Genomic DNA, 23585 nt, shown 5'->3' with positions numbered 1-23585 from the left:
GCCCCTCCACTCCACCCCATCAAACTATCATTCTCGTGTGGCTTTTGGTTCTGGAGATGCAAGTGAACAAGTTTCTTTTACGCAATACATGGCTTTGAGAACAAGAAGTAAATAATGTCACTAGGCTTCCCCCTTATCATTCAGACTTCTGTCCTGATTTGGTTCTTAAATAATCTTGCAATCTCTTGCATTTGCTAATCTCTTCTGTACTTGTCGACTCTTTGGCCATGATTAAATTTGAAGAATATCGACAAGTTGTCTCTCTTTAGCAGCTCATGCCTTTCTTTAATGAACAACTCTCTGCTCTCAAACTTACAAGATAACACTGAAGATTACAAACACTTATCTTATATTCACAAGCGCTACATTTAGGCTGGGGCCAACACCTCAACTTTCGAGTTTCAAATTACATAGAGATACACAGACAGCAAGTAAACAAGATGCGCAAGCAACAACTAATTTAGACAAGGTCCCAGGGAAGAGGTTCTTTACGCTGCCTCTGCAAATCCAACTCTCATTCTTCCAGAATCAAATACGGTGTGGTAGCGACCCATGAAGATATCTCCCAAGATCCTGCATTGCAGTGCCGCAAGTGAGAATCAAAACAAAAGTTTCACCATCTATAAAGCATGACAAACAATGACATGCGCTTTGAGGCAAAAAGACCAAGTGTTCAATTATATGATTATACCAGAGAGGTCCCCGGGGAGGAGGGATATCGATATTAGTGAAGCCACTTATGCACTGAGCTTGAGGACCCTCACCCACCTTAAGTATGTACTGCTCAAACAAACAGAAAATTTGGGCGTTTAAGTGCAAAGGTAGCCTTCACTGCAACTTTAAACATGTAAATCCACAGGGCAAGCATAACAATATGTCATGAAAACGTATATAAACTATAGTCTATTGATCAAGAAACAATGGTTTAATTAGAATTCAAACACTTGTTTTTCTATTCTTTTAAAAGAGAATATGAGATTCCTCATTCGCTGATCTTAAGCCTGGGGGAACCAGATAGCATTACATAAAAGATCAGAAGGAATGGCAAACACATAGCTAAGGATAAGTTGGATGCTGTCATACCTCGTTTGGGGTGAGCTCAAAAACTTTACCACCAATGGTGAAGGAAACACTAGGCATGGAAGAAAGCTTTCCACAGTCAACAGCAGATTGCCCCATTGGGCTTGGCATCCGTTCACAAAGCTGCAGAGGTATACTATTGTAAAGCCAGAAAGAGACACAATTCTAGTAAAATTTTGATCAAGTATCATGCAACTACTTTACCTCATTGACGTAGTTCAAAATACGATCTTGCGTCTGGTTCTGCCCAAGTTGGTTTTTCATCCAGACAACCGCCATCTCACAAGCAGAGCACGAAGCATCATGAAGAATGCCAGAAGATTTCCCGTTGCTCTTATCCACCACACTCTCAATGCCCACACTATAAAGACACAACAATGAACCAACAAGTTTATTACCCAAGGCAGCAACCAATTTCACATAATGACAACAGTGACAGACATCGCAGTTTTGTTCCCTAATAACATAAAAAGTAAATATAGGGAATTCAAATAAAGCATTGAATAAAGAGCGCAAGCCCAAATAAAAGAACATTTTTTATGCTGACCTAACACTACGAGTGCCATCAAAGGTGCACAATCCAATTTGGGAACAAACCTTGTCTAGTCGGGCCTGTTGGATAAAATATGCAAGACAAAGTGAATTATGATCAGCTCCACTCATGACAAGATATAAGCATCTATAACTGAATTTTATTTCACAAGGAAAAAAAAAAGTAAACTAGAATAGCAGTTACTTTTACCTCAGCCAAGAGCAGATTCATAATGGTTTGCCCATACTGTTGAGCAACTGCCTTGCATTCCTGGCTAACAACACCCTCGGCTCCAATGGCTTGATTTATCATGGTAATCACAGTCTTCAAGTAGAGCGGGAGAGAGAAATTAATCAAGACGAAAATCATTACTAGTGCAGTCACAAAACTTTGCCGGAAAAAAAAAGAAGCAGTTTTAAGTGCAGTGATAAAAACAAAAGAAGAAAAAAGGGCTCAAAATTCTCATTTTAAAGGTTTATAATGAAAAACTACAGGGCACAGCCACTAAATAAATAAAGCATATATAAGAATTTCATGAAGGCACTAAAATTTTCACATGCAGGGTCGTGGATTCAACAATAAAAATTCCCATAACCAACGCACCAAAAAGGGAAAAAGGAGAAAGAGAAAAAAAGAACACAAACAGAAACTAGAAGGATATAATGGACAGAAGTACTTCATTAGATCTATATATGCGAAGGAAGGTGATTAACATGCTCATGTATAACTGGCCTAGTTGACAAGTGTGAGAACTTAATTATTCAAGTGCAAATCAAAACAACTTCATTTCTCTATTCAGCCTGAGAAGTTAAAGGGTGAACAAGAACTAGCTAATCAAACAAGCTCGACAAAGTTATACAGGTGGAACATGCACAACCAAAGAATTGATTAACAGAAAATCAAAGTAACAATTAAAAATTGGATTACATACTGTTGGACCTGCCAAAAGAGAAGTTCCTGAATCTGCAACGGCAAAACAGCCACGAGAACAATATCCTGAACAGCAGTATGGTTAAGTCAGAAAAGCAAGGGGCCATGTACATAACATTTAGTGCACACGCTTTTTACTGTATTGTTTGTCATTTTATTGAAGTACGCTGCTTTAGGCATCAAGAAGGTACATACCAGTTGGTTTACCACCGATAAGAACATCACCCATGTCAAACTACCAAAAGAGGGAAATGAGTAAGAAAATTGGGTCAAAATAAAGGCACCATAATATGAAGAGAAAAGAAAAGAAAGTATCAGACTTCCATATTGGATATAATTGTTTCAGTACCAACCTGCCAGTAGCCTTTCTTCGTTACAGGAACATATGTATGCTTGCCCTTAAAGTGATTTGGATCAACTCCGCCAAACACAATTTCACCGCCTTCTTCTTCTTGTGCATTACGATTAAGCCAAAAGGAAAATAGTGGTTCCTTGATAAGACCTTGTTCAATCATATTGTACCTAAAATAATATGTATCCCATCTCAAACACTGAATACTGAATAATGAACCTATTTATTTATTTGTTTCTGGAAAATAAAAAAAACTAATCAATGAAAATTATAGATACAAGTGCATACCACACTGGGACAGCGTTTCCAACCGAAATCTCTTGAAATCCAAGTCCTAATAAACCATCAAACTTGGCAGCCAAAAATATGAGACCAGGCTCACTAGTTGCTTCGATAAAGTCCTGAAAATGTACAACCAGTAATGAGAAGTTGAATCGAAACACTGGACTGGGAGAGAGGAGAGATAAGGTGAGAGGGGGGGACGGAGTTTGGAGTTATGATTACCTGGTTTTCAACAACGATGTCCCCAACTTGAACATTGTCGTTACTATAGAAACCTGAAATGGCTCCAGTACCATACTGGATAGAAGCAGATGTCCCTGCACAGCAGCGGACAAATATTATACTATACAGTTAACCCAAAAACAAAAGTTGCAGCATTCACATGATAATTGTCCTGTCATTCCCAGTTAAAGTTGGATCTGCAGTTTGTACCACATTATCAAACAAAAAACTGTGTTTTAGAAATTAGGATTCTGCTGAACCATTAATCTGGATAGGATTGTTCTAAACCAAAGCCTTTGAATGAATGATGCAATCTATAAAACATATTTTTAGAAGCAGTTACGGGTGAGCACAACAAACCATTCTTCTTGTATGTACTCGATTTGCCTGACTTGTAGTTGGCATGGAAGTAACATGCAACCTGCACCCAAATGAAAAGCCATGATATTGTTGTCTCAGACCAAGTTCTTTACACATCCAATAAGTTTCACTTTTTTTAAATTTACAGCAAAGTATAAATGTTAAAGCTCACCGAGAAATGACACTTGGATGATGGAACCCACAGATTAGCGCTTCCGGTGTCAAAAATCACAGTGAACGTCTGAGGGGGAGTACCAATAGCAATCTCACCATAGTACTGAGCATCCAAGTAGTTCTTTAGTGAGACAATATCAATATCCCCAGAGTCTTCAAGATTAGCAGGTAGATGGTATTTTCTCATAGAGGCTCTCAAAGCTTCTACATTCTTGGATTCCAGCTGTGCAGCAACCCTGTTGTTTGGGTCCAATTTTACCTTTTTGAGTCCAATCCTAAACAACCCATCATTGGGTGCAGAGGAAACTAGAGAAAGCAACAAGCTTGAAAGGAACAGAGGCAACACAACCGCTTTAAAAATGATTCCCATACTGACCTATCAGTTCAACAAAAACCAATAAATGAAAAATCTAATTCTAAAACACGAAAATAGTGTTCACATCATAGACAATTAGAAACACAGTATTTAAATATATGACATTTGAAAAGCAAACCTCAGCTTGATTCAGCTTCATCTGCCTTTAGACAAAGGTTACTAGCTTATATAGTATAATGCGAGGCCAGGCCACAATCTTACTTCAAAAATAATAATAAAAACATCATTTTGGTCGTTTTCTCATCAAAACCCCAAACTCACTGAAAAACAATGATTTGAACTTTTAAAAAACTAACAAGAAAACAAAACACTCAACTAGAAACATGCAACCCTTGACTTGATCAAAATCAAAACCACCATAAATTTCATGTCAACCAAAAAAATACAATGCAGAAAAGATGTACCATTTTCTACCAAAAGACGAGAAACCGTTGCTCACTATCATGTTACCTTACCTATAAGTGAAAGCAAATAATCGGAAAAATTAAATCAAATAGAGAAAATGTATTCACCGGTTTAATTATCGCAGGCTCGCAGCAGCAGAAGAGAAAGAGAGCGAGAGAAAGCTGGTGAAGAAACACCAAAGAAGAAAGTCTCTTTAAAAACAAGAAAAACAGAGGACCTGTCACTGTTTTTGACCCAGTGGGGTCCAGCTAAGCTCACCCAATTTGTTGCGTATTGGTATCAAGGATGTTGATCTGAGCCGTCCGTTATTGGCCTTTAACGGTCGATAACCTTTGGGCAAAGGCACGATGGTCTCGTTTCGGGGACATTTTACAAAATGAAGGGTGATTAAGGGTTAAGGGGATATCATCGGAGGGTGGGTGACGTGGGTCGGTGAGATAAGGATGGGTTCTGGCTATGCGCGAAGGAAAACGGCGCGGGAATATAGTAGTGGCGTTACAGCGGAGTGCTTACGTGTCATGGGTTTAGAAATTTGGTTGCTTTAGCACGCGACACCTCCTCTTGCTTTCTTGCCTACTCGGCCAAGTTTGGGGTCCACACACTGAGCTGTTTTGTTGGGTTACACAGTTACACATGAACACATGAAATTTCACCATTAAAGGTGCTGATGATGAGGGTTATGTTTGAATAAGCACCTCTAAATGATCTCCTGATAAGTATTTCAGTTTTTAGTACAGAAATGCTTTATATTCAAATAATTTAGATATACTAATAACTTGTTAGTTTGTAAACAATTTCCTTTTGGATTTCTATTTAAAAAGACATGAATTTAATAATGGTGGGGGGAGGATTGGACAATTGAAATGATTAAATATGTTCCCTACAAGCAAAGAGAATAGATGCTTGGGGTGATTGCTAGTGTAAGGCCAAAGGGTGATTGCTGCTGAGTGCAATAAAGAAAGTGCTTCTCTCCAATCCAAGGCACGTCTGCTATTCTTTTTAATTTGTTCATTCTACTTTATCCTTTATGCTTCTTTGTTTGACGGATGACCACGTAAAAAATTTCATTTGGCGATATTCTACTTGATGTAACAAAAACAAAGCTGGACTTGAGTGTTTTTTCCTTCTTTTATACAAGCGATATTCTACTTTAATTTAATCTAAATTATGAGTAGAAAAATTTGAATTCGGGTGCGAGAGAGCACCTCCGTCGTTCTAATCAACTTGACTAAGTTCATATCTTCAAACTTGACTTGGGTTGAGGGGCCCTTTTCTTATTTCGTTTGTGTTTTGAAGCCCACCATTGGTTGAACTTGAACGGAACTAGTTAAGTATAGATGTTTGACGAGGGCCCAGATTTAGAGCTTGGGCTTCTTTGGGCAGACTCTGCCTGGGCCAGTCTATGAAGGTCTATCTTGTTGCCTTCGTCTTTCTTTATGCAGACAAGACTAATAGCGCTATTAGCTAGTAAGACCAAGACAGCTCGTTCTATATAATTTATCACGCAACAAGAAGACTCTATTCAATGAATAAAATTATTTGTACTATATTTACTTTTAAATATTAGAATATATTTAAATAATTTGTATATATTTAAAGAATATAATTTAAATAATTTGACAAACAGAACAATGCGGGCAAGAATTCACATCAAGAAGAAAAAAACCCACAACAATGGGGTTGAAGTAGCTCGTTGGAATCCACAAAAACACTAATCACAACGTACAACTCCCAACAACGAGCTTTAATGATCAACGAACTCTCACATCAAGAAATAAAAGCACCAATTCCTTTGATAGCTGCTCCTACCAATTCCTAATCCACTTGCAACACAACACATCTTCTTTTAAATCTCGACATCCTTATCCAATTCTCTGCATGCTCTATAGAATCGAAACCTTTCTCTCTCATGTAGCAGTTTGTGCTAAAAAAATCTAGAACCATTTCCCGTTTCTTCATGGTTTCGTTGTTTGTTTTTATTTTATTTTATAATTTCTTCAGCCGATGTAGCTAATAACATAAAAAACAGTTTAGTTAATGAGCAATACAAGGTTCTCACATAATCAACGGTACCGTATCCAGCAAACACGAATAGAAGATTCTTTATCTGCATAGCCGCCGCATCCAAGCGAGCTACAGGCGCTGCATCCATCTTTTCCCATTTAAATTATGGTCCAGGCAAATCAGCGAAAGCTGCTGATAAAACTCTCACAGGAGCATTATCGTTTTCATGATTTCCCTAAATGTAACAAAATAGTGGTCAATATTCAGAGCTGAAACAAGGGCGGGAGCCCGATTGGAGGCAATGGAGATATAGGAATTAGCAAAACGAGGCGAGGAAGCCCACTATATGAAATCAGCAACCAGAGCAGGTTTCAATAGGCCGAATTGAAGAATATAGCCGCGCGGCTATACTATTAAAATACAATTAAAGAGTATCTCCGCTCGGCTATACTATTCAATTAATAAAATATAATTAAAGCGTATAGCCGCGCGGTTATACAATTAAAATATTCAAATATAATTTAACATTATAGCCGTCCGGCTATATTATTAAAATTTTGAATTTTTATCAAAGCAGATTTAGAGTTTGGGCTTCTTGGGCCAGACTCTATTGTCGTGGTTCTTTGTGTTCCTTATGTTAACAGTGAAGCCTGGCCCAATGTATGAAAGTATTGTTGTTGCCTTGGTCCAGAAAGACCATTTTGGAAGTAAGACAGCTCGTTCGTTCGTTGTATATATTTATTTTATCATGCAACGAAGAAGAGAAGACTTTCTGTCAATGGATTAATAAAATTATTTATTTATTAATATTTATGAAGAGATAATATGGTGGGTTTGATTTTGGGGATTTTATTGTATCTGATTTTCAAATATATATCTCATACGGTACAAGTTCAATGCCGAAGCTGATTATTCTTTCTTTTTTTATTAGAAAGCTGCCCCAAAAAAAATAGGGAGACTTATAAATAAACCCAAAATGGGTACAATATTTATAAAGTAGGACAAAATTAAAGTGGTTGGACAATAATGCCCTTATTGTTTTCTAGATTTCCTAGGGGATCCGTTAGCCGTATGAAACTGAAATCTTTCTTCTTTTCATATGCTCCTGCCGTATGGAGCCAAGAAATTTGGCGGCTGTTCTGCTGGATGGATTCTTCACGTGGTCTTCATGCATCCATCATGTTATCTATGTTGTGTGGCTCTTCTTCTCCTAAGCTATTCCAGTATGAGTTGTCATTATCTTTTGCTGTAATCTGTTCTGCTATCTGGTTGTAGATTTCGTCAAAAACTTTTGCTCCTGTAGTGCTGATCTTGTATTCATATATATCATCTGGTCTCCTGATGTGGATTCTGAATACACATTGATAAACTTGGACTGGTACAGGAGAGTCAGACGATCATCATTAAATAGTTGTTGCTCGGCTATTATTGCTCCTATGTATTATATCTTGTTGATTTTTATCAGTTGTGTTGACTGACTTCTGTCCTCAAGGTACTTTACTGGTATAACTATATTATTAATGTGCTAAACTAAAGCTCTGATACCATTCTTGAACCAAGAAGGGGTCTCGGTCAAGGTTTTCTAAAAGCCAAAATAACAACCAGACACCATGCCTAGAACATAGAACTAGAACATGGAACTGCAAAGACGCCAACTTAAGGGCTATGGAGCAGAACTCAGAGGTTCTCTGACAGACATCCAATTATTTTTATGGCAAATATCAAACATGACCAAGTGCTTAAACACAGTATTGATCGTCAGTTTAGCAAGATAATAACATAATTATGAACAGCGTTTCCCTGTTTTGGACAAGAAGTCTACTAAGAAAACCAAGAATAAAAGAGAAAAATGACTTACTTAATTGCTTATGTTGCTGGAACTACTGTTATCACCGGATATAAGTGGTTGGAGATATTGACAGTGAACGACGGTATTAACAGTGGTCGGAATAAGTAAATACAATAAGGAAAAGTGTATGAACAAAGATAGTTTTATTGATTGAAAATTTGAATGAGGAAGTACTGAGATTTTTTCTTCTCTGGTGTTCTGTACTTCTTTCTTCGGAGTTACAAACTATATACACAAATTACACCGACTTCTACCATGACTAAGGATAAGAAGAAGAGTTCTTCTTTATCTAAAACTCTCTATCTTTTTCTCTATCTGATATTATCTCTCTGAAGTTTCATATGAACTTCATATGCACACTGATGGCAAACAAATGATTCCTCTCTATACACGCACTCTGAAATATGTATAAAGAAACAAAATACTATATCTGGTACTGTCGTTGTGCATTAATAACAGTTTGGACAAATGCAAAGTGACAAAGGCTTCACATGATCTGGTTGCTTGAAGACAAAATATTCACATGCTGATGGCGGAGGAAAGAGTTCTAGGACTTGCATGTCTCTAAAGCTAAAGATAATGGGCATTTTTGTCATTTTGAAAAGTGTTTGGGTGTTTTTGAGAGCTGCTTGTTTCTTTTGGGTTTTTTCCTAAATTTCACAAAAAAATGTTAACTGATTTATGATTTACTATCTTGTGTAATGTACTTGACCCCCAAAAAAAAAAAAAACAAAACTTGTGTAATGTAAACAAAGTGTGAAACCAAAAGATCCCAAAACAAAATAACTATTTATCTTTGAATGGAAATATATGGGAATATGTATAATATTCCAAAAAATAAGAATTTCTTGCTACAGTTGTGTTGTTATGAATTCATTGATTGGGTGGCTGCAGCCTGCAGTAGGTTTGGTATTGGTAGTAATGTCAAAACCTGAATAACGGTCGTAAATATCTAAACTGCACGTTCGCATCGGAGATGTCATAAAAATCAAAGTCTTTCCCTTTCAATATGGATCGAGATTTCTTCAGCTGAAGAATAATAATGTAGACTCTTAAGTTACAAGAAAAAGAAAAAGAGTTCAAACATGAGATGAGATGAGAGACAAGTCTTCCAAATTCCAAACTGGTCACACACTCACATGCAAGCACGTGGATATCATAAAAGACTTGCACTTCCTACCCACCCACAGCCGCCGTCACCACTACCACCACCACCAATCAAACTATTGAATTTGAAGTCATTGATGGGAAAAAAAAACTTACTAGTCCCCGTTGCCTGAGATGAGAGTTTTTGTCCATCAATGGATAGAGTAGTCTTCAAAGAGTAAAAGATCCCCTCTTCCTCCTGTACGGTGGATGAAGTACGGTTGCTGCTGCTGGCCCACAACGCTCCACGTTACGTGTGGCCAATCTTTTCTTTTTCTTCATAATGAAAGGCAGTGACGTGATGTCAAACTAAGTGCACAAAAAGTCAACAACGTATCCTATTGAATATTAGCAAGCACAAGCAGCCCACAATCCACGAAACCTACAACCAATCCAACTTGCCTTTTCCTTGTCTCTTCTTCGTTTTGTATGAATTTGACCTCCTCTCTAATTTATTCACACGTTAGTTGCCTGGAAGTCTCTGCTAAGTCTATGGTACACCATTATACGTGTCAAATAGAAATGGCCGAATTCATTGACTGCAGCCGTAGTCCTCGGCCTATCAAATGAGAATATTCCACGTTATTATTCCCTCTCTCTCACTCTTTTCTTTGTGGGTTTTCTTGTAAACAACGATTTCCGTTTGTCTGTCTTGCTTGGTATGCTGTGGTCAAAGTTTGTTAAGTAGTCATCAGATTACAAGGAAACTACATGGAAACCAAAACATGTATGTAGTTCTTGTTGTCATTCATTGGAATAGTAAATACATATATGTAAACGAAGCTACTTCTTTTCTGTTTTCGTGTGTATTTACTGAAAAATTTGAATCAAATTATTCAAAACAAAAAGGAAAAAAAAGAAAGAAAGAATAAAGTTGTGATCGATGTAACGATTCTAAACCCTCCCCAACAACAAGAAGAAAAGATATGAACATGCTATCTCGTTCTAACCCCAAAAACAGAAGCAGAAACCCGACCGAGACACGGCCAACACTAAAATAAAAATCAACAAATGAACAAAAAATAATAGGTCCCCCAAAATCCTAGTTAATGTCCTGGGAAGCCGCTCATTTTGCTGTTGCTGTTGTTGTTGCCTCCATTGCTGTTGTTGGAGGTCGTCGAGGTGCTGTTGTTGTTGTTGTTGTTGTTGTTCGGATGACCTCCACCGATGATGGAGGTGATGGCGGCCGCAAGAGCAGCAGTGAAAGTTGGGTCGGCAGTTATGGCAGCTGTAGCGGCACTCACTGTGTCAGCAAACGAGGCAGACTGAGTTTGATGCGGCAAATGTTGCTGCTGCTGTTGGGAATTAGACCCCATTAAATCCTGGGACAGCTGAAGCCCAGAAAACTTGGATTGGTTATAAAGGGCCTGTCCAAAAACTTGAGGCAGTTGTGGCTGTTGCCCTGGGAAAGGGACTTGAAATTGGGACTGTGGTCTTTGGAACTGTAATGGGGTGGTGGTGAGGTCCAATGTGACAGTAGGGAAAGGAGCTGAGGCTGAGATTGTTGCCACACTTGATGAGCAGGGAAGAATTGCTCTGGCTAGCAAATTGTTTGGGTTCATTATCCCATCTGCGCTTGACATGGAGCCCGAAAGCAACATGCTTGCTGCTGCTGTTGTGGTTGATGCCATGGCCATTGCAGCTGGAGGCAGAGGGTGGTTATGGTTGCCTTCATATGTTGTGATCAATATGGTTCTGTCCTCAGCACAACGTTGTACCTATCAAATAATTAACATATATATATATATGTATCAGTACTTTTAAATCTAACCAGTTTTAATTAAATTTTCAAATTGATCATATCATTAAATTGAAACATACTTGTTTGCGAACAGGACAACCAACAGCCATGGTACACCTATAATATGCACGAGGACATGGGTTTCCTTTTGCCATCTTTTGTCCGTATTTTCGCCATTGACATCCATCAGTAATCTGCAATCAAACGATCAATCGCGATTAATTCATCAAAGATGGAGACTATGAATTAATTTATTGTTGCTGAGTGAAGTTGAACCATCTTAATTAATTACTTACCATGGGAGCTTCGGATCTGGCTCGAACCGATACGCGGGCTTTCCTCATGGTGGCCTCGGTGGATTGATCAATTGGCTTATTAGCTGCAGAGTTGTTGAGCTTAGGAGCCTTGTTGGGCACCCAGCCTTGTGATTCAGATTCAGGACTCTCTTCCCTTCCAACCCTTTTACCATCCCTGAAATTGTTAGAGTTTTCGGGATCCAATGGACCAATCGGATGATCATTTTTCTTCAGGTGATGATCTTTCGATGATGCAGCTTCATTAATGTTCTGAGGTGAAGCCGATCGGGTTCTGGCTTCTGATGAAGAATTGGAAACTTGGTCATCGGTCTCGGCTGTGGCTCTGGGGCCCAAGTCTAGAAACTGCCTTGGCACCAACCCTTGTTTCTTCTCTTGATCAGCCTTTGCTTCAACATTCTGAGAATTAATTATACCAACAACAAATAATAATATGTTAAGCTATTTGGCTCATATAGTTAATCGAGTTTTGATCATTAAGGCAAACGATATTGAATTATAGGTACCTGATCATGTTTTAATTGAGAGCTTTGATCAGCCGCGGCTGTGTGATTTTGCTGCTGCTGCTGTTGTTGCATTACAGCCGCAACATGCATCTGCAGAGCACTGTAGTTGTTGGTCACCTGACCAAGCATTTCTTTCAGCCTCAGATTTTCAGAATTCATACGTTGGAGCTCCACTTGCAACTGTGCCAGCTGATTATGATGATCAACCCAAAATTTTATATTATTAATTAATTAAGTGGGTAATACTAATAATAACATCCTTAAATAGCATAATTAGCAAGCAACTAATAGAAAGTTGATCAACTTTAGTCTAAGAATAGGAAAATTCTGATCATGAATTTGCTTTCAGGTGGGTGTTCATCTCATTAATTACCTCATGATTCTTTGCTCTTTTGTTATCCACATCGGATGAAATCCCATCATCAACCATTGACTGATCACTTCCGGTGTTAGCAGTAACAAGGTGCAGGCCAGTCTATTTTTAGATTTTTTTATAAAAAAAAGTAACAACAAGAAGAAAAATAAGTACCACTGAAAATTAAATATCTGTTACATGCAAGTAGTAGTAGTATATATATATTAATGAGAACGAATTATTTTCCATATATAACAAATAAGAAATAAATTACCAAAAAGAAAACTCAAAATTGAAATTGTGTGGGGTGCTTACATTTACATCCAAGCCAGTCCAATTCTCCTTCTTGACGCTGATTGTACCTTTGGATTTCATATCCTGATGATGATCATCAGTGGTGGTTGTATTGTGCTTATTCTTACGATCAGAAAAGAAGTCGACCTCATCCACAACCACACGATTATTGTTGTCATGAATGGATGGCTGTGGAGCAGCCAGCTGGTCTTCCCTGCCGCCAAGTTTGACGGGGAATTCAATACCCGGAAACATCCTTTCTCCACCAAAAAAATTGCTTATCTTGCTGTTGTTTTGATGATGATCAAGCTTAACGGCAGCCGGAGGCTTGTTGAGGAAGAAGCCGAAGGAGTCAGAATCAAGGGTGAGCCCCCATCCTTTGTCCATAAAATTATATAGTATTTTGGGATGAACAGATGAAGAAGTTGATGCAGAAGAGCAACAAAGACAGATAAACTTGCAGAGAGAAGAGAGAAAGACAGAAGAGATGAGAAGGGATAGGTTTTAAGGGAGTGAGAGAGGAGAGATGGGGAAGAGGGCAGAGAGAGAGAGAGAGAGATAGATGAGGGGTGTGTGTGGGTGAAGTCTGTGAAGTCTTTTACCGGTGCAATGCGTTCGCCTATAAAAAGGGTATGGACGTAGACCAAATTGAGAACAACTAGATTGGATTTGTGAGAAATTCGTGGGATTATTTATTTTCTTATTTATTGATTTTTCCTTCCACACTTGCGTCAGTTGGTGCGTCAGTCTGCCACCTGTCCATACGGGCCACTCTCTTTTAACTCCATTGTGACCCGACCCACATAATAAGATTACACACAAATAAAGTCACAAATAAGGCAAAAGAGGTAGGTTTGAGTTAAATCAGTTAATCAGGGTAGTAACTTTCTTTACATTTAAATTCAAATTCTCTTTTCGATAAATTAGATTAATTTACAGTAGTTTAGACTATCACTTTAAGCCAGTTAGTAAGGTAGTAAGCTCGTCTTCTTACACTCAAATTCAAATTTATCTTTTTAAAAATTAAATTAATTAAAATTAATTTAGGCTATAGCTTGCTTGTATTAAAAATAATAATAAAGTAAAAGAGTGTTTTTGGGGTGGGGTTTCGTCCACATTTCGTCAAGAAAGAGTTTGACTCATTCTCATAAATCAAAGGAAAGTGTATGACACAACAAAAGGACGAAAGAAAGGAAAAAAGAAATGAATCCCACCGCCCCGAAGTGTGCGGCGCGTTCCACGTGAGGAAATAAGAAAAAAGAGCAAAAGGGGCCCAATTGGCCCAAGCCAAGTCAATGATTTTGACGGCCCGCCTCTCACTCTCTCTTGCTGTGACTGATGACCGGGTGAGGCAGTGGCCTAGTCTCCCCCGGACCCCACCTACCATGACATTACTCTCCACGTTTCAGATCTGTCCGGGAACTATGTTGACTGTTTACCTGTGGGACCGAGTCACTTGCTTAGACTTTTTTTTTTGCTTCTCAATTATTAATATTACTTACTGGAATAAATAATTATTTGATTATGTTAAAACATGTCATTTCCAATTGATTTTGTCTACTTTGTCTTCCTCGTCCCTTTCACACTCTGCCTCCGTCTCCATGTAAATAATACATGACCGCTGCTTCTTCCTTCAATTATGTGATACGCAGAGTTTTACTTGGCAGTGGCTGACCCCCGCCCTTTTGTTCAAAGTCCACAGATTTGATTTCCATATATTGAACCTTCAATAAACTAATAGCTTGATCCTAGCATACGGCGATTAATTAAATAGTTATCAACTCATTAAATAACCCATTTCGTTTTTGTCACTTAGACCAAAGACTTCTAAACAAGGGCCTAATTCTTTACCTCGGAAGAAAGGAAGGCGTATTTACGTTATTATCATCAATAAAATTATATGCAATATTTAAATTTCGCCGCTCTCAAGTTGATTTGAGTTTAGAATTGCAGTCAATAATATTAGTAAATAGTTCTTGTATAGTTGATATGTTTCGTTTAATATACATTTTCTGTTTCGATCAAAAAATAAATAAATAAATAATGGAGCCGCATAAGTACGGGTGATTAGTATTTTATGGGTTTTCTTGTACCTAATCCCTTTACTTTTTGATGGTGTAGCGATTTTCAAAGAATTGTGACGTTCTTGTTGTGTTGCTTTACTCCCCTTTAATGCTTGTTTTGAAAATGGCAAAGGTTTTTCTGCATCGTGTACCCAACATAGAAAAAACAACGTTCGACCAGCTTCCTTTCGTTTACCTTGACTAATTGAGTTTTCTTTTGGAAAGAAACTTCAACATCCAACCTTTGAACCTCTCCTTTAGGCTTTTATATATTTTAGCATGGGAAAAGTGTAGTCGTCGTCTCCTCGGCTTTCCATGCACTTTCACTGTTGTCATCGATCATATTCATGCATTTACATTATTATCATATATATGGGTGGGATGAGTGGACTAAGAATCCAACAAGTCGTGCGCAATTTCTCTTTAATTTCGCATGGGTAGGTTTGTGAAACTGGAGGGACTCTCAACACATAGAAAGAAGGGAAAGAATAGGTTTAAACATACGGCGCCCAAGGAAAGAAACGAAAGACAAGTGCTTGTGGTATAACTTGGTAGGTAGGCACATATATTACGTACATTGGCAGCTTGGCTACCTAGCAGGTTTTAAACATGCTGTATTAGAATTTTGTACATCTAGTGAGAAACAAGTCCAACAAAACATGTGGAATATTATTGCGAGAAATCGAGTTTTAAATAATAATAATAATAATTAGAACCAATATGCAAAGACGATTAGATTACAAATAATACATGTTTCGTTGTGAATATTATAGAAAAGTTTTGATCCTCAAGGAAAAAGAGCTGGCATTTCCAAATGTCAATAGCCTTGTGTACCATTACATTAAACTAGCATATATACGTACACTAATTAATTCATTGTTCCACACCGATCAATAAGCAAAATCAACATAGAAGAAAAAGACAGAGTTGACTCAGATTTCCGTTGACCGTGTGATACTTCCCACGTGGCTTACTTCATGACGTAGAAATTGGGTGTATGGTTAGGTTGGACAGCTAGGGTTTGAGAAAAAAACTAAAAATCATCAGAGTATGGAGAACCAAAGACGGCACCGATCGAAACAATTCATTTCATATGATACAATGATGCTTTCACACAATATTGATTGGTAACGAACCTTGATATTTCTCTGTCATGTATGCATGACAAGTAATTTGAGTCTTTTTTGTCCGCAAATTATTGGCCTGCCCTTCGCCTTTCTTTGTTTACTAACGCGGTTCAAACAGATTTCTCTGAAATTTCAAACCCAGCTATGGCCGACAAATCTGTGACAATCACAGCTACATGTATATACTATGAGATAAAACAAACAAAATTGAATGATTAATTCTTTATATATTTATAGGGTGAAATGAGAAGAAAATCCATCCTGATTTTTGAGTCGTCACTTGTCAGCTCGCCATCACATACATAAGAAATTGAAATCGAAATTGAAAATTCACCGAAAGGAAAATAATTTGGAAAACAAGAAACAAAAAGCTTCCCTGATTTGATGCTGGATGTCCTATGCCTGCATTAATTGATGACGCAAATGACGTTATGAAACTTGAAGGAGAGAAACTCTTGTTGGGTTTTTCCTAATAAACTACGTTAACTTATTATAAGAGGCTGAGGTCAAGTTGATCGTGAAATTTTAACTTTGAAAGAGACTCGGCTCCTTTTGGCCTTGTGCTTGCCTCAAGTGATAAAATGCTTTGTTTTGGGCTGCCATTATTGGTGGAGAGTTCGGGTCCAGAAATGATCTTATCAATACTACGAAAAAGACTCGCATAGAAAGATAAAACTTACACGAAAAGGAAAAATAAATATCATTTATATTCAGTATCTAATTTGACCAGGAAAAAAAATTAGAAAAGAAAAGTGCTGTAGTTCTTCTGGAGGCTGGAGGAGGTGATGAATAATATGGGTGGTGTGAAGAGAATTGGGCGGTCCTGAACCCAAAATTCCAAAAGGAGCTGTGCTGGTTCTTATACTTGTGCACGTTTGCACCTCCCTAATGGGGAAAAGATCGGGTGTACGTAGACTTGGGGTAGAAAATTGGGCAGATGACGGTGGACTGGGGCAACTTTTGAATAAATTTCTTCGCATCATCTTTTTTTATGATGATAAGAAAAGGAGTGCCAATTGCCCAATCCCTATCCTACCCTAAGAAAGAATTATAAGAGAGATATATATTAATATATGCTTTTCTTTTCGCTTTCACACCAATTTTCTGGTATTGGTCTTAAATTTCAGGACCTACTTTTTGACCTCCATTCTTCTTCATTAATTCCTACTTCAAGACAAGACCTTGCTTAACTTACATGGATAAATCTTTTGCGTTAATTTCTACTCAAGTTTTTAAGGCAAAGTTTCCGGAGAATTTCATAGGCTAGATAGAATCTTTGGAGACGAAGCAATCTTAAACCATAACGATTTTGTATAGGGGAGATGAAGATGATGCATGCATGGTTTAATGGATTCGCCATATCTTTACTGGTATATATTTCCACTGCTTTTCAATGCCATTACCGCTTGTCTGCCTAACACTTACTTAGTCCCCTCCATGATCCATCTTTTTATATATGTGACATGTCTTTTCCAATATTGCATGATTCATTTCCATCTGCCTATAATAAAAATATCACGGCTGTCACACCAAATAACTAATTCAAAGTCGTACTAGAAGTGTATCCAAATCGAAACCAGGCAGTATTCAGTTGAGCCTACCCCCTTCCCCCATCTATCTTTATGAAAAAAAATAAATAAATAAAATAAAGGCTTAAGTCTACTGCACTCTCAAACATCGATTCTCACTTTACCCTCAAAGTTAAAGTAGATGTTTTGTGTCTCATTTCGCCTTCACCGTCAAGTCTGTTAAAAATTATGTTAAAAAAGTTGATGTGGCACCAATGGGACCCACTATTTGGCTAAACTAAGTGCCATATGTGAAAAAAAATATTAAAAATTAAAAATTGTCTTTTAAAATTCTTAATTTAACTATTAAAAATAAAAATAATTCTTTAAAACAAAAAAAATTCCCAATTCCCCTTCCGCAACCCCATTATCCCTTCACACCATCACCACAATTACCACAACTGCTGCTCTCTCTTCCTTTCTCACAGACCCAAGTTCCACCCTTGAAATTTTGTGTTGAATTCGTTACCTCACCAACTTCAACATTTGATACATCTCTGCCTCAATCCAACATCTTCCACTTTTAGCAAGACAAAACAAAGATTCAATTAGACTTTCTATGCATGCCAAGGCCCTAATATGTTACACCAATTTTAGAAACATGGGCTGTATAAAACTCAGACCACCCTCACTTCCAGCCGCAACCCAAGCCCCACTCTCACCCCTAGCCCTTAAATCCAGCAGCCCCAACCCTCTACACAGTCGTCGACAACCCAGATGAGCCTTGGCCTCTTTTTCTATCAAACCTCCAGTAGCTACAATCCACCATCTCCATCTCGCTGAATTCGGAAGCCATCAAATTTGGTTGCAGACCTTCGAGCACAAAACATCGAAAACAATGAATTTTTTTTTTTTTAATTTGTTGGTTTTCGAATTTGCAGAGAGAGGGGTGGTTGGGTTCGGCTGGGGGTGGGTGTGGGGCCTGGGTTGCCACTGATGCTGGGGGTAGTCTAGGTTGTTGGGGAGAAGAATATACAGAGGGGAGAGGGAGATCACAGAGAAAGGAAATGAGAGAGAGAGAGAGAGGGAAAATGAGGGAGAAGAAATCTGGGAAGGGTGGCTTGGGGATGAAGATGATGGGTTTTTTATTTTTTTGTTTTTTAAAATTTCTTATATTTAAATATTCATATACACCTAATTTATTAAGAGAAGGAATATTGGTGGGGGATGAGTGAGATCAAAGCCTTAAATCCATAATTTTTAAAAGACAATTTTTAATTTTTTTTTTCACACATGGCATGTAGTTTAGTCAAATAGTGGGTCCATTGGTGCCACATCAGCTTTTTTAACAGACTTGATGATAGAAAGTGAGACACAAAACATTGGTCGGGAGTAAAGTGGGTGACTTTAACTTTGAGGGGGTAAAGTGAGAATTGATCAATGTTTCAAGGGGCACTGTAGCACTTTAACCTAAAATAAAAGGGTCCAAGAATGCGATGTTATCTACAAATCAAAAACGAAATCAGTAACTTAAAAAAAATACAAAACAAAGAACAATCAAACCTGGTTAATTTTAGGATCTTTACTCTTCACCTGCTTTCTGCAAATTTGTAATGATGTAATAATAATAAGAAAAAGTAAGTATTGCACAACTTTTGATTGACTGTTTTAGAGAATTCACAAATCTAATTATGTTTTCAAATTATCATGCCTGTTTCCTCTTGATCCATCAATCTCAAAGACAAAAATAAGGAACAAAAATAAACATGATCGTTTCAGTGAGATATCGTTCGTGATCGAAGTAAGAAGCAAAAAGACTTGAATATGTTTAAGAACATGGATAAATACTGAGAAATAACATAAATTGGAGAGATTTTAGGACAATCGAGAAGAACATGATGTTGTGAATTAACATACACACAAAAAAAGGGGTAATTTGGTCACTGGAGTTAGGGTCGAATTTAATTTTGATCACTGAAATTTCAATTTTCCGATTTTGCTCACTATATTTGCAACTGTTAGCAAATAAGGTCAAATGTTCAAATGCGATGATGTTAGTTAGGAATTTATATTACGTCTATGGTTATGCTTTTATCTCACCCTTTCAATGATGTTAGTTAGGAATCAGGATAGGTGCCGCAAATCGGGACGAGTCTTGTAACAGAGCTGGTCTTCAGTTTCCTCCTTAAACTAACCTTCACATGGGCTTATATATTAAGAAAAATACGATTTTAACCAAAGCCCACGCCCAACTATAAAGAAAAAAAATATTCCAAGCCCAATGGTCACCCAAAGGAAATGGAATGCCGACTCATCATTACTTGGTCTCCAATATGCTGATCTCTTCCCCAGAAAGCAAAAGCAGCAAGCCACAAATGACAACAAATGGCAAAGCAGCAGAAGAAGCATAACAAAGTAAAAGGAAAAAGCGAAAAGACATAATATTAAAGTGGAACACTCACAGTCACTAATAAGACTTCACTTTACGTAGACACTCATCTAATTATATTATACTTTGCTTGCTTACACTCCCAAATTCCAATTCTTTTGTTGGCAGTGGCTGTGGCACACCATCAATCACTAACCCTCTCTCATCTCATGTCTCCTCTAATGCCTACTCTCTTCACACGCAGAAAACTCATCACAGCATATCAAAACAGCCCTTCAATATCAACTTCTATGACATTTACATTTGTCCTTCTCATTTTCCTCACCCTTCCATTTCTCACCCTCACAGCAACTCAAGCCAGCCTCTGCAGAACTTCTTGCGGCAACATTCCAATCAACTATCCTTTCGGCATTGACGATGGCTGCGGCAGCCCTTACTTCAAAAACCTACTGGTCTGCTCCGGTTTGTCCAAACTCGAGCTCCGAACACCTTCTGGAAGATACCCTGTTAAGTCCATAAGCTACTCTGACCCTCACATTCTTGTCACCGATCCTTTCATGTGGAATTGCCAAGATGGTGACGATTTTAGAGCCACAAGGCCTTTTAGCCTCGACACCAGCACGCACTTATCACTCTCCTCTCAAAACGACTACCTTTTCTTCAACTGCAGTGAACAAAACGTCATCATTGAGCCAAAGCCCGTCTTCTGCGAGAGGTTTCCAGAGAGGTGTGACTCGTCCTGTGACAGCTCCAGTTATCTTTGCAGGCACTTACCCGAGTGTGCCTTGGCATTGAGGACCAGTTCCTGCTGTTCTTATTATCCCAAAGCCACCGAGTCTCTGAGGCTGATGTTGAAATATTGTGCAAGTTATACTAGTGTGTATTGGAGGAACACTGGGGAAAACCAGCCTGATGATCAAGTCCCCGAATACGGGATTCGGGTAGATTTTGATATTCCGGTGACCACCCGTTGCCTTCAGTGTCAGGACACATCCAAAGGTGGTGGGATGTGTGGATTCGACACCTTAACGCAGAATTTCTTGTGCTTATGTGACCGGGGCAACGTGACTACTTATTGTAAAGGTAGTTATATAAGTTTGAGGCATTAATTTGTCTGACCTGCTTTTCCCTTCTCTTATAAGTCTATGATTTTTTTGACGATTTAATTACAATTGTGCAGATCATAGCATTTCTCAGCATAGGAGGAATAGTGTAATTGCAGGTAATTGATAATTCTCTGCAATATTTTTGTTATTTGATATATGTTATTAAAGTTGAAGGAGCTAATAAGTTGCATATATATATATATATATGTATATATATGTATATGTATATGTCTGGTAACGGGTGCAGGGACTGTTACTGGAGTGTCGGTTGTAGGAGCCTTCGGAGTTGGGGCTGGAATTTGGTACTTGAAGAAAGCGAAAGCTAAAGCACCAGTGACATGTGGGGTTCAAAGCAATGAGAATAGGCTTTTCTAAAGACTATTAGTTCATCTTTTCTGATGATTTTGATATTTTAAATTTGCGCTTTTTGAACATCATCAACATGCTTGCTGTCTCTTAATTCTTTCCCCTGTTTATACAACAGCCAATGATACCACTGGAGAGGCACATCATCATGTTCTCTATATATTATTATTATTACTAATTACAAAAAGAGAGGAGTTTAATTAATTTCTTAATCTAGATATAATATTTAACTAGTACCATCCATCAATTGTGTATAGGAACACATTTGGATGACTTGCAGACGATTGATAATAGATCTATTAGATCCATAGATGCAACTTCAATTAATATTACACAAAACTTAAAGGTGGAAAAAGGTTTCTCTCTCTCTCTCTCTCTCTCTCTCTCTCTCTCTCTCTCTCTCTCTATATATATATATATGTGGTACCGTACGTACGTAAAGCAAATTAACATGCTTTACCAACAAAGCAGCGCAGAGGACCCGCACTTGAAGTTAAAGCAGGAACCATGGATCCGTCTAGGACCTTAAACGACTGAGTTTTAGAGTAAAGTGGGTAACAGCTTCCATATCCAGATTGAACAAAAAAAGCACCATTTTTGAACACATCCCTGGAAGATCTCCATTTCCAATTATTCCAACGTCCTCCAGACTCTCTCTTTGTAACCTGTTTTGCGTAAGCAGTATCAGGCGCTATGAAGTAGTTCCCTTCACTGAAAATGGTCGGGTTAGCGCTGCCTCCAACCGCGTACATCTTCCACTCGTCATATCTATTGTTGGCCACATGAGCATACCCAAACCTCACCCTGTTTTTTTTTTTTTGTTTTCACACAACAAAAACAAAAACATAAGATATATATATTCTTCTTTTCTATTATAATAATTTGAATTCATTCTTAGAGTAGTTCTGACTACCGCTGGTGAAAAAAAAATGTATATATAGTACTAAGCTAGCTCCCCTCACCGTGGCATCCTTTCAATCAGGCCAGCCCCAAAACGGTTAAAGGCTATTGTGACTTTCATACCTTTATCTGCACTAAAATTATCATTGTGTCCAAGCAGCATCACCTGAAAAGCCACAACTTGGTCATTTTATAGATCAAAATAAATGTATTTAAGATAATTTGTGTACGGTTACCTTATCATGCTGAGAGAAATAGTTGTTAGTGATGGTGACGGCGGTGGAAGCATGGGTGACATCAATGAGGCCATCGCTGCTACGTGCTAGGAAGCAATGGTCAACCCAAACATGCGAAGAAGCAAAGATACTAATGCCATCTCCATCGCATCCTCGCCGGTGCCCTACATGTGTAGGGGTGCTCCTAACATTTCCACCCTTCCCTGGCTTACAATCATGAATACTTATTCCATGTATAATCACATGGCTAACGCCCTGCACCGTTATGCATGGTCCGTAGGCAATTTCCACTTTAGCTCCTCGACCATCTACGGTTTTAAAGCTGTTCATAATGAGCTCATTTTTTAGTGTGATCACCATGTCCTTGGCAAAGACGATCCACAGTGGCTGCGTTTGGATCACCCCGTAACGGAGTGACCCAGGTTGAGGGTTTATGGGGTCATCGTATGAGTTGGTGACAATGTAAGTACTCCCATATTTTCCTCCCACCGCGTCTTGGCCAAAGCCTACTGCGCAGTTGGCCAAAGCGCGGCGGTTAATGGCCCAATTGGACTTGGAACGCCAACATGAGTCTACTACGTTCATGGTGGTTTTGGGGGTGGTGGTGTAGTAGCCCGGTGAATAGGCTTGAGATGTTGGAGCAATGTAGTAAGTTAGAAAGCATGAGAGCAATATGAGAGGGGATAAGGAGGCCATGGCTTAGCTAATTACTATGGGGGTGATCAAGACAAGGAACACAATTAGGAGGATATATAGAGAGAAAATTAAATAGAATGGTTGATAATTAATGAGAAGAGAAGATGGTGCACACGATTTAGGAGTGCTTTTGTTAATTTAGTTGATTGTTAAAATCTTATTTGGACTGCTACAAACGTGGTTGCACGAGCTAATTGGGTTGGTTGACTTTCTAATTCTATATATATATATATATTATGAGTAATGCTCTCATATTATATGTCACATCAATT

The 23585-nt window shown here is 38.2% G+C and overlaps 4 protein-coding genes and 1 long non-coding RNA gene across 6 annotated transcripts; 1 reads left to right on the top strand and 4 right to left on the bottom strand.

Moving 5' to 3' along the window:
* Nucleotides 1-280: 280 nt before the first annotated feature.
* Nucleotides 281-4960, bottom strand: LOC103324422 (aspartic proteinase-like). 2 transcript variants are annotated; one of them, XM_008226476.2, is made up of 14 exons: nt 4821-4960; nt 3931-4308; nt 3759-3819; nt 3399-3493; nt 3183-3295; nt 2896-3064; nt 2738-2777; nt 2544-2608; nt 1823-1936; nt 1628-1692; nt 1285-1441; nt 1084-1203; nt 692-780; nt 281-573 (listed from the first exon to the last, which is right to left on the bottom strand). In XM_008226476.2, the coding sequence occupies exons 2-14, from the start codon at nt 4300-4302 to the stop codon at nt 489-491; spliced, it is 1545 nt and encodes a 514-aa protein (XP_008224698.2). In that variant the 5' UTR covers nt 4303-4308; nt 4821-4960; the 3' UTR covers nt 281-488. The 2 variants fall into 2 exon arrangements, with proteins under 2 accessions (XP_008224698.2, XP_088903907.1); XM_089047781.1 differs by lacking the exons at nt 281-573; nt 692-780; nt 1084-1203; nt 4821-4960 and adding an exon at nt 4427-4526 and having other exon boundaries at nt 1276-1441.
* A 5526-nt stretch (nt 4961-10486) lies between these two features.
* Nucleotides 10487-13588, bottom strand: LOC103324471 (putative WRKY transcription factor 31). Its single transcript, XM_089049437.1, has 6 exons — nt 12944-13588; nt 12647-12748; nt 12274-12462; nt 11750-12166; nt 11534-11647; nt 10487-11430 (listed from the first exon to the last, which is right to left on the bottom strand). The coding sequence occupies exons 1-6, from the start codon at nt 13307-13309 to the stop codon at nt 10759-10761; spliced, it is 1860 nt and encodes a 619-aa protein (XP_088905563.1). The 5' UTR covers nt 13310-13588; the 3' UTR covers nt 10487-10758.
* Nucleotides 13589-15763: 2175 nt separating this feature from the next.
* On the bottom strand, nt 15764-17136 carry LOC148918357 (uncharacterized). Its single transcript, XR_016125386.1, has 2 exons — nt 16122-17136; nt 15764-15999 (listed from the first exon to the last, which is right to left on the bottom strand). It is a non-coding gene; the product is annotated as an uncharacterized LOC148918357 (long non-coding RNA).
* Nucleotides 17137-20141: 3005 nt separating this feature from the next.
* Nucleotides 20142-21622, top strand: LOC103324423 (wall-associated receptor kinase galacturonan-binding protein). Its single transcript, XM_008226477.2, has 3 exons — nt 20142-21092; nt 21190-21231; nt 21363-21622. Exons 1-3 carry the CDS (start codon nt 20219-20221, stop codon nt 21488-21490), a joined length of 1044 nt encoding a protein of 347 aa, XP_008224699.1. The 5' UTR covers nt 20142-20218; the 3' UTR covers nt 21491-21622.
* A 305-nt stretch (nt 21623-21927) lies between these two features.
* On the bottom strand, nt 21928-23313 carry LOC103324424 (Pectin lyase-like superfamily protein). The gene is made up of 3 exons (XM_008226478.2): nt 22618-23313; nt 22444-22547; nt 21928-22285 (listed from the first exon to the last, which is right to left on the bottom strand). The coding sequence occupies exons 1-3, from the start codon at nt 23311-23313 to the stop codon at nt 21928-21930; spliced, it is 1158 nt and encodes a 385-aa protein (XP_008224700.2).
* Nucleotides 23314-23585: the final 272 nt, after the last annotated feature.

This window comes from Prunus mume, linkage group LG3, assembly GCF_029339155.1.
Source record: "Prunus mume cultivar Tortuosa linkage group LG3, ASM2933915v1, whole genome shotgun sequence".
Classification (NCBI taxonomy): Eukaryota; Viridiplantae; Streptophyta; class Magnoliopsida; order Rosales; family Rosaceae; genus Prunus; species Prunus mume.
This window is presented reverse-complemented; position numbering and strand designations above follow the sequence as displayed.

What these genes read in the sequence shown, in the direction of transcription:
- LOC103324422 (XM_008226476.2), bottom strand. Translation starts at nt 4,302, where the DNA reads ATGGGAATCATTTTTAAAGCGGTTGTGTTGCCTCTGTTCCTTTCAAGC. An exon ending in CATCCAAGTGTCATTTCTCG is followed by an intron (nt 3,820 to 3,930) that starts GTGAGCTTTAAC and finishes ATTTGGGTGCAG; the next exon opens with GTTGCATGTTACTTCCATGC. An exon ending in GGAAACGCTGTCCCAGTGTG is followed by an intron (nt 3,065 to 3,182) that starts GTATGCACTTGT and finishes ATATTATTTTAG; the next exon opens with GTACAATATGATTGAACAAG.
- LOC103324471 (XM_089049437.1), bottom strand. Translation starts at nt 13,309, where the DNA reads ATGGACAAAGGATGGGGGCTCACCCTTGATTCTGACTCCTTCGGCTTC. An exon ending in CTCAATTAAAACATGATCAG is followed by an intron (nt 12,167 to 12,273) that starts GTACCTATAATT and finishes ATTAATTCTCAG; the next exon opens with AATGTTGAAGCAAAGGCTGA. An exon ending in CCAGATCCGAAGCTCCCATG is followed by an intron (nt 11,648 to 11,749) that starts GTAAGTAATTAA and finishes GTTTGATTGCAG; the next exon opens with ATTACTGATGGATGTCAATG.
- LOC103324423 (XM_008226477.2), top strand. Translation starts at nt 20,219, where the DNA reads ATGTCTCCTCTAATGCCTACTCTCTTCACACGCAGAAAACTCATCACA. An exon ending in CGTGACTACTTATTGTAAAG is followed by an intron (nt 21,093 to 21,189) that starts GTAGTTATATAA and finishes ACAATTGTGCAG; the next exon opens with ATCATAGCATTTCTCAGCAT. An exon ending in GAGGAATAGTGTAATTGCAG is followed by an intron (nt 21,232 to 21,362) that starts GTAATTGATAAT and finishes TAACGGGTGCAG; the next exon opens with GGACTGTTACTGGAGTGTCG.
- LOC103324424 (XM_008226478.2), bottom strand. Translation starts at nt 23,313, where the DNA reads ATGGCCTCCTTATCCCCTCTCATATTGCTCTCATGCTTTCTAACTTAC. An exon ending in ATTTCTCTCAGCATGATAAG is followed by an intron (nt 22,548 to 22,617) that starts GTAACCGTACAC and finishes GTGGCTTTTCAG; the next exon opens with GTGATGCTGCTTGGACACAA. An exon ending in CTGATTGAAAGGATGCCACG is followed by an intron (nt 22,286 to 22,443) that starts GTGAGGGGAGCT and finishes AAAAAAAAACAG; the next exon opens with GGTGAGGTTTGGGTATGCTC.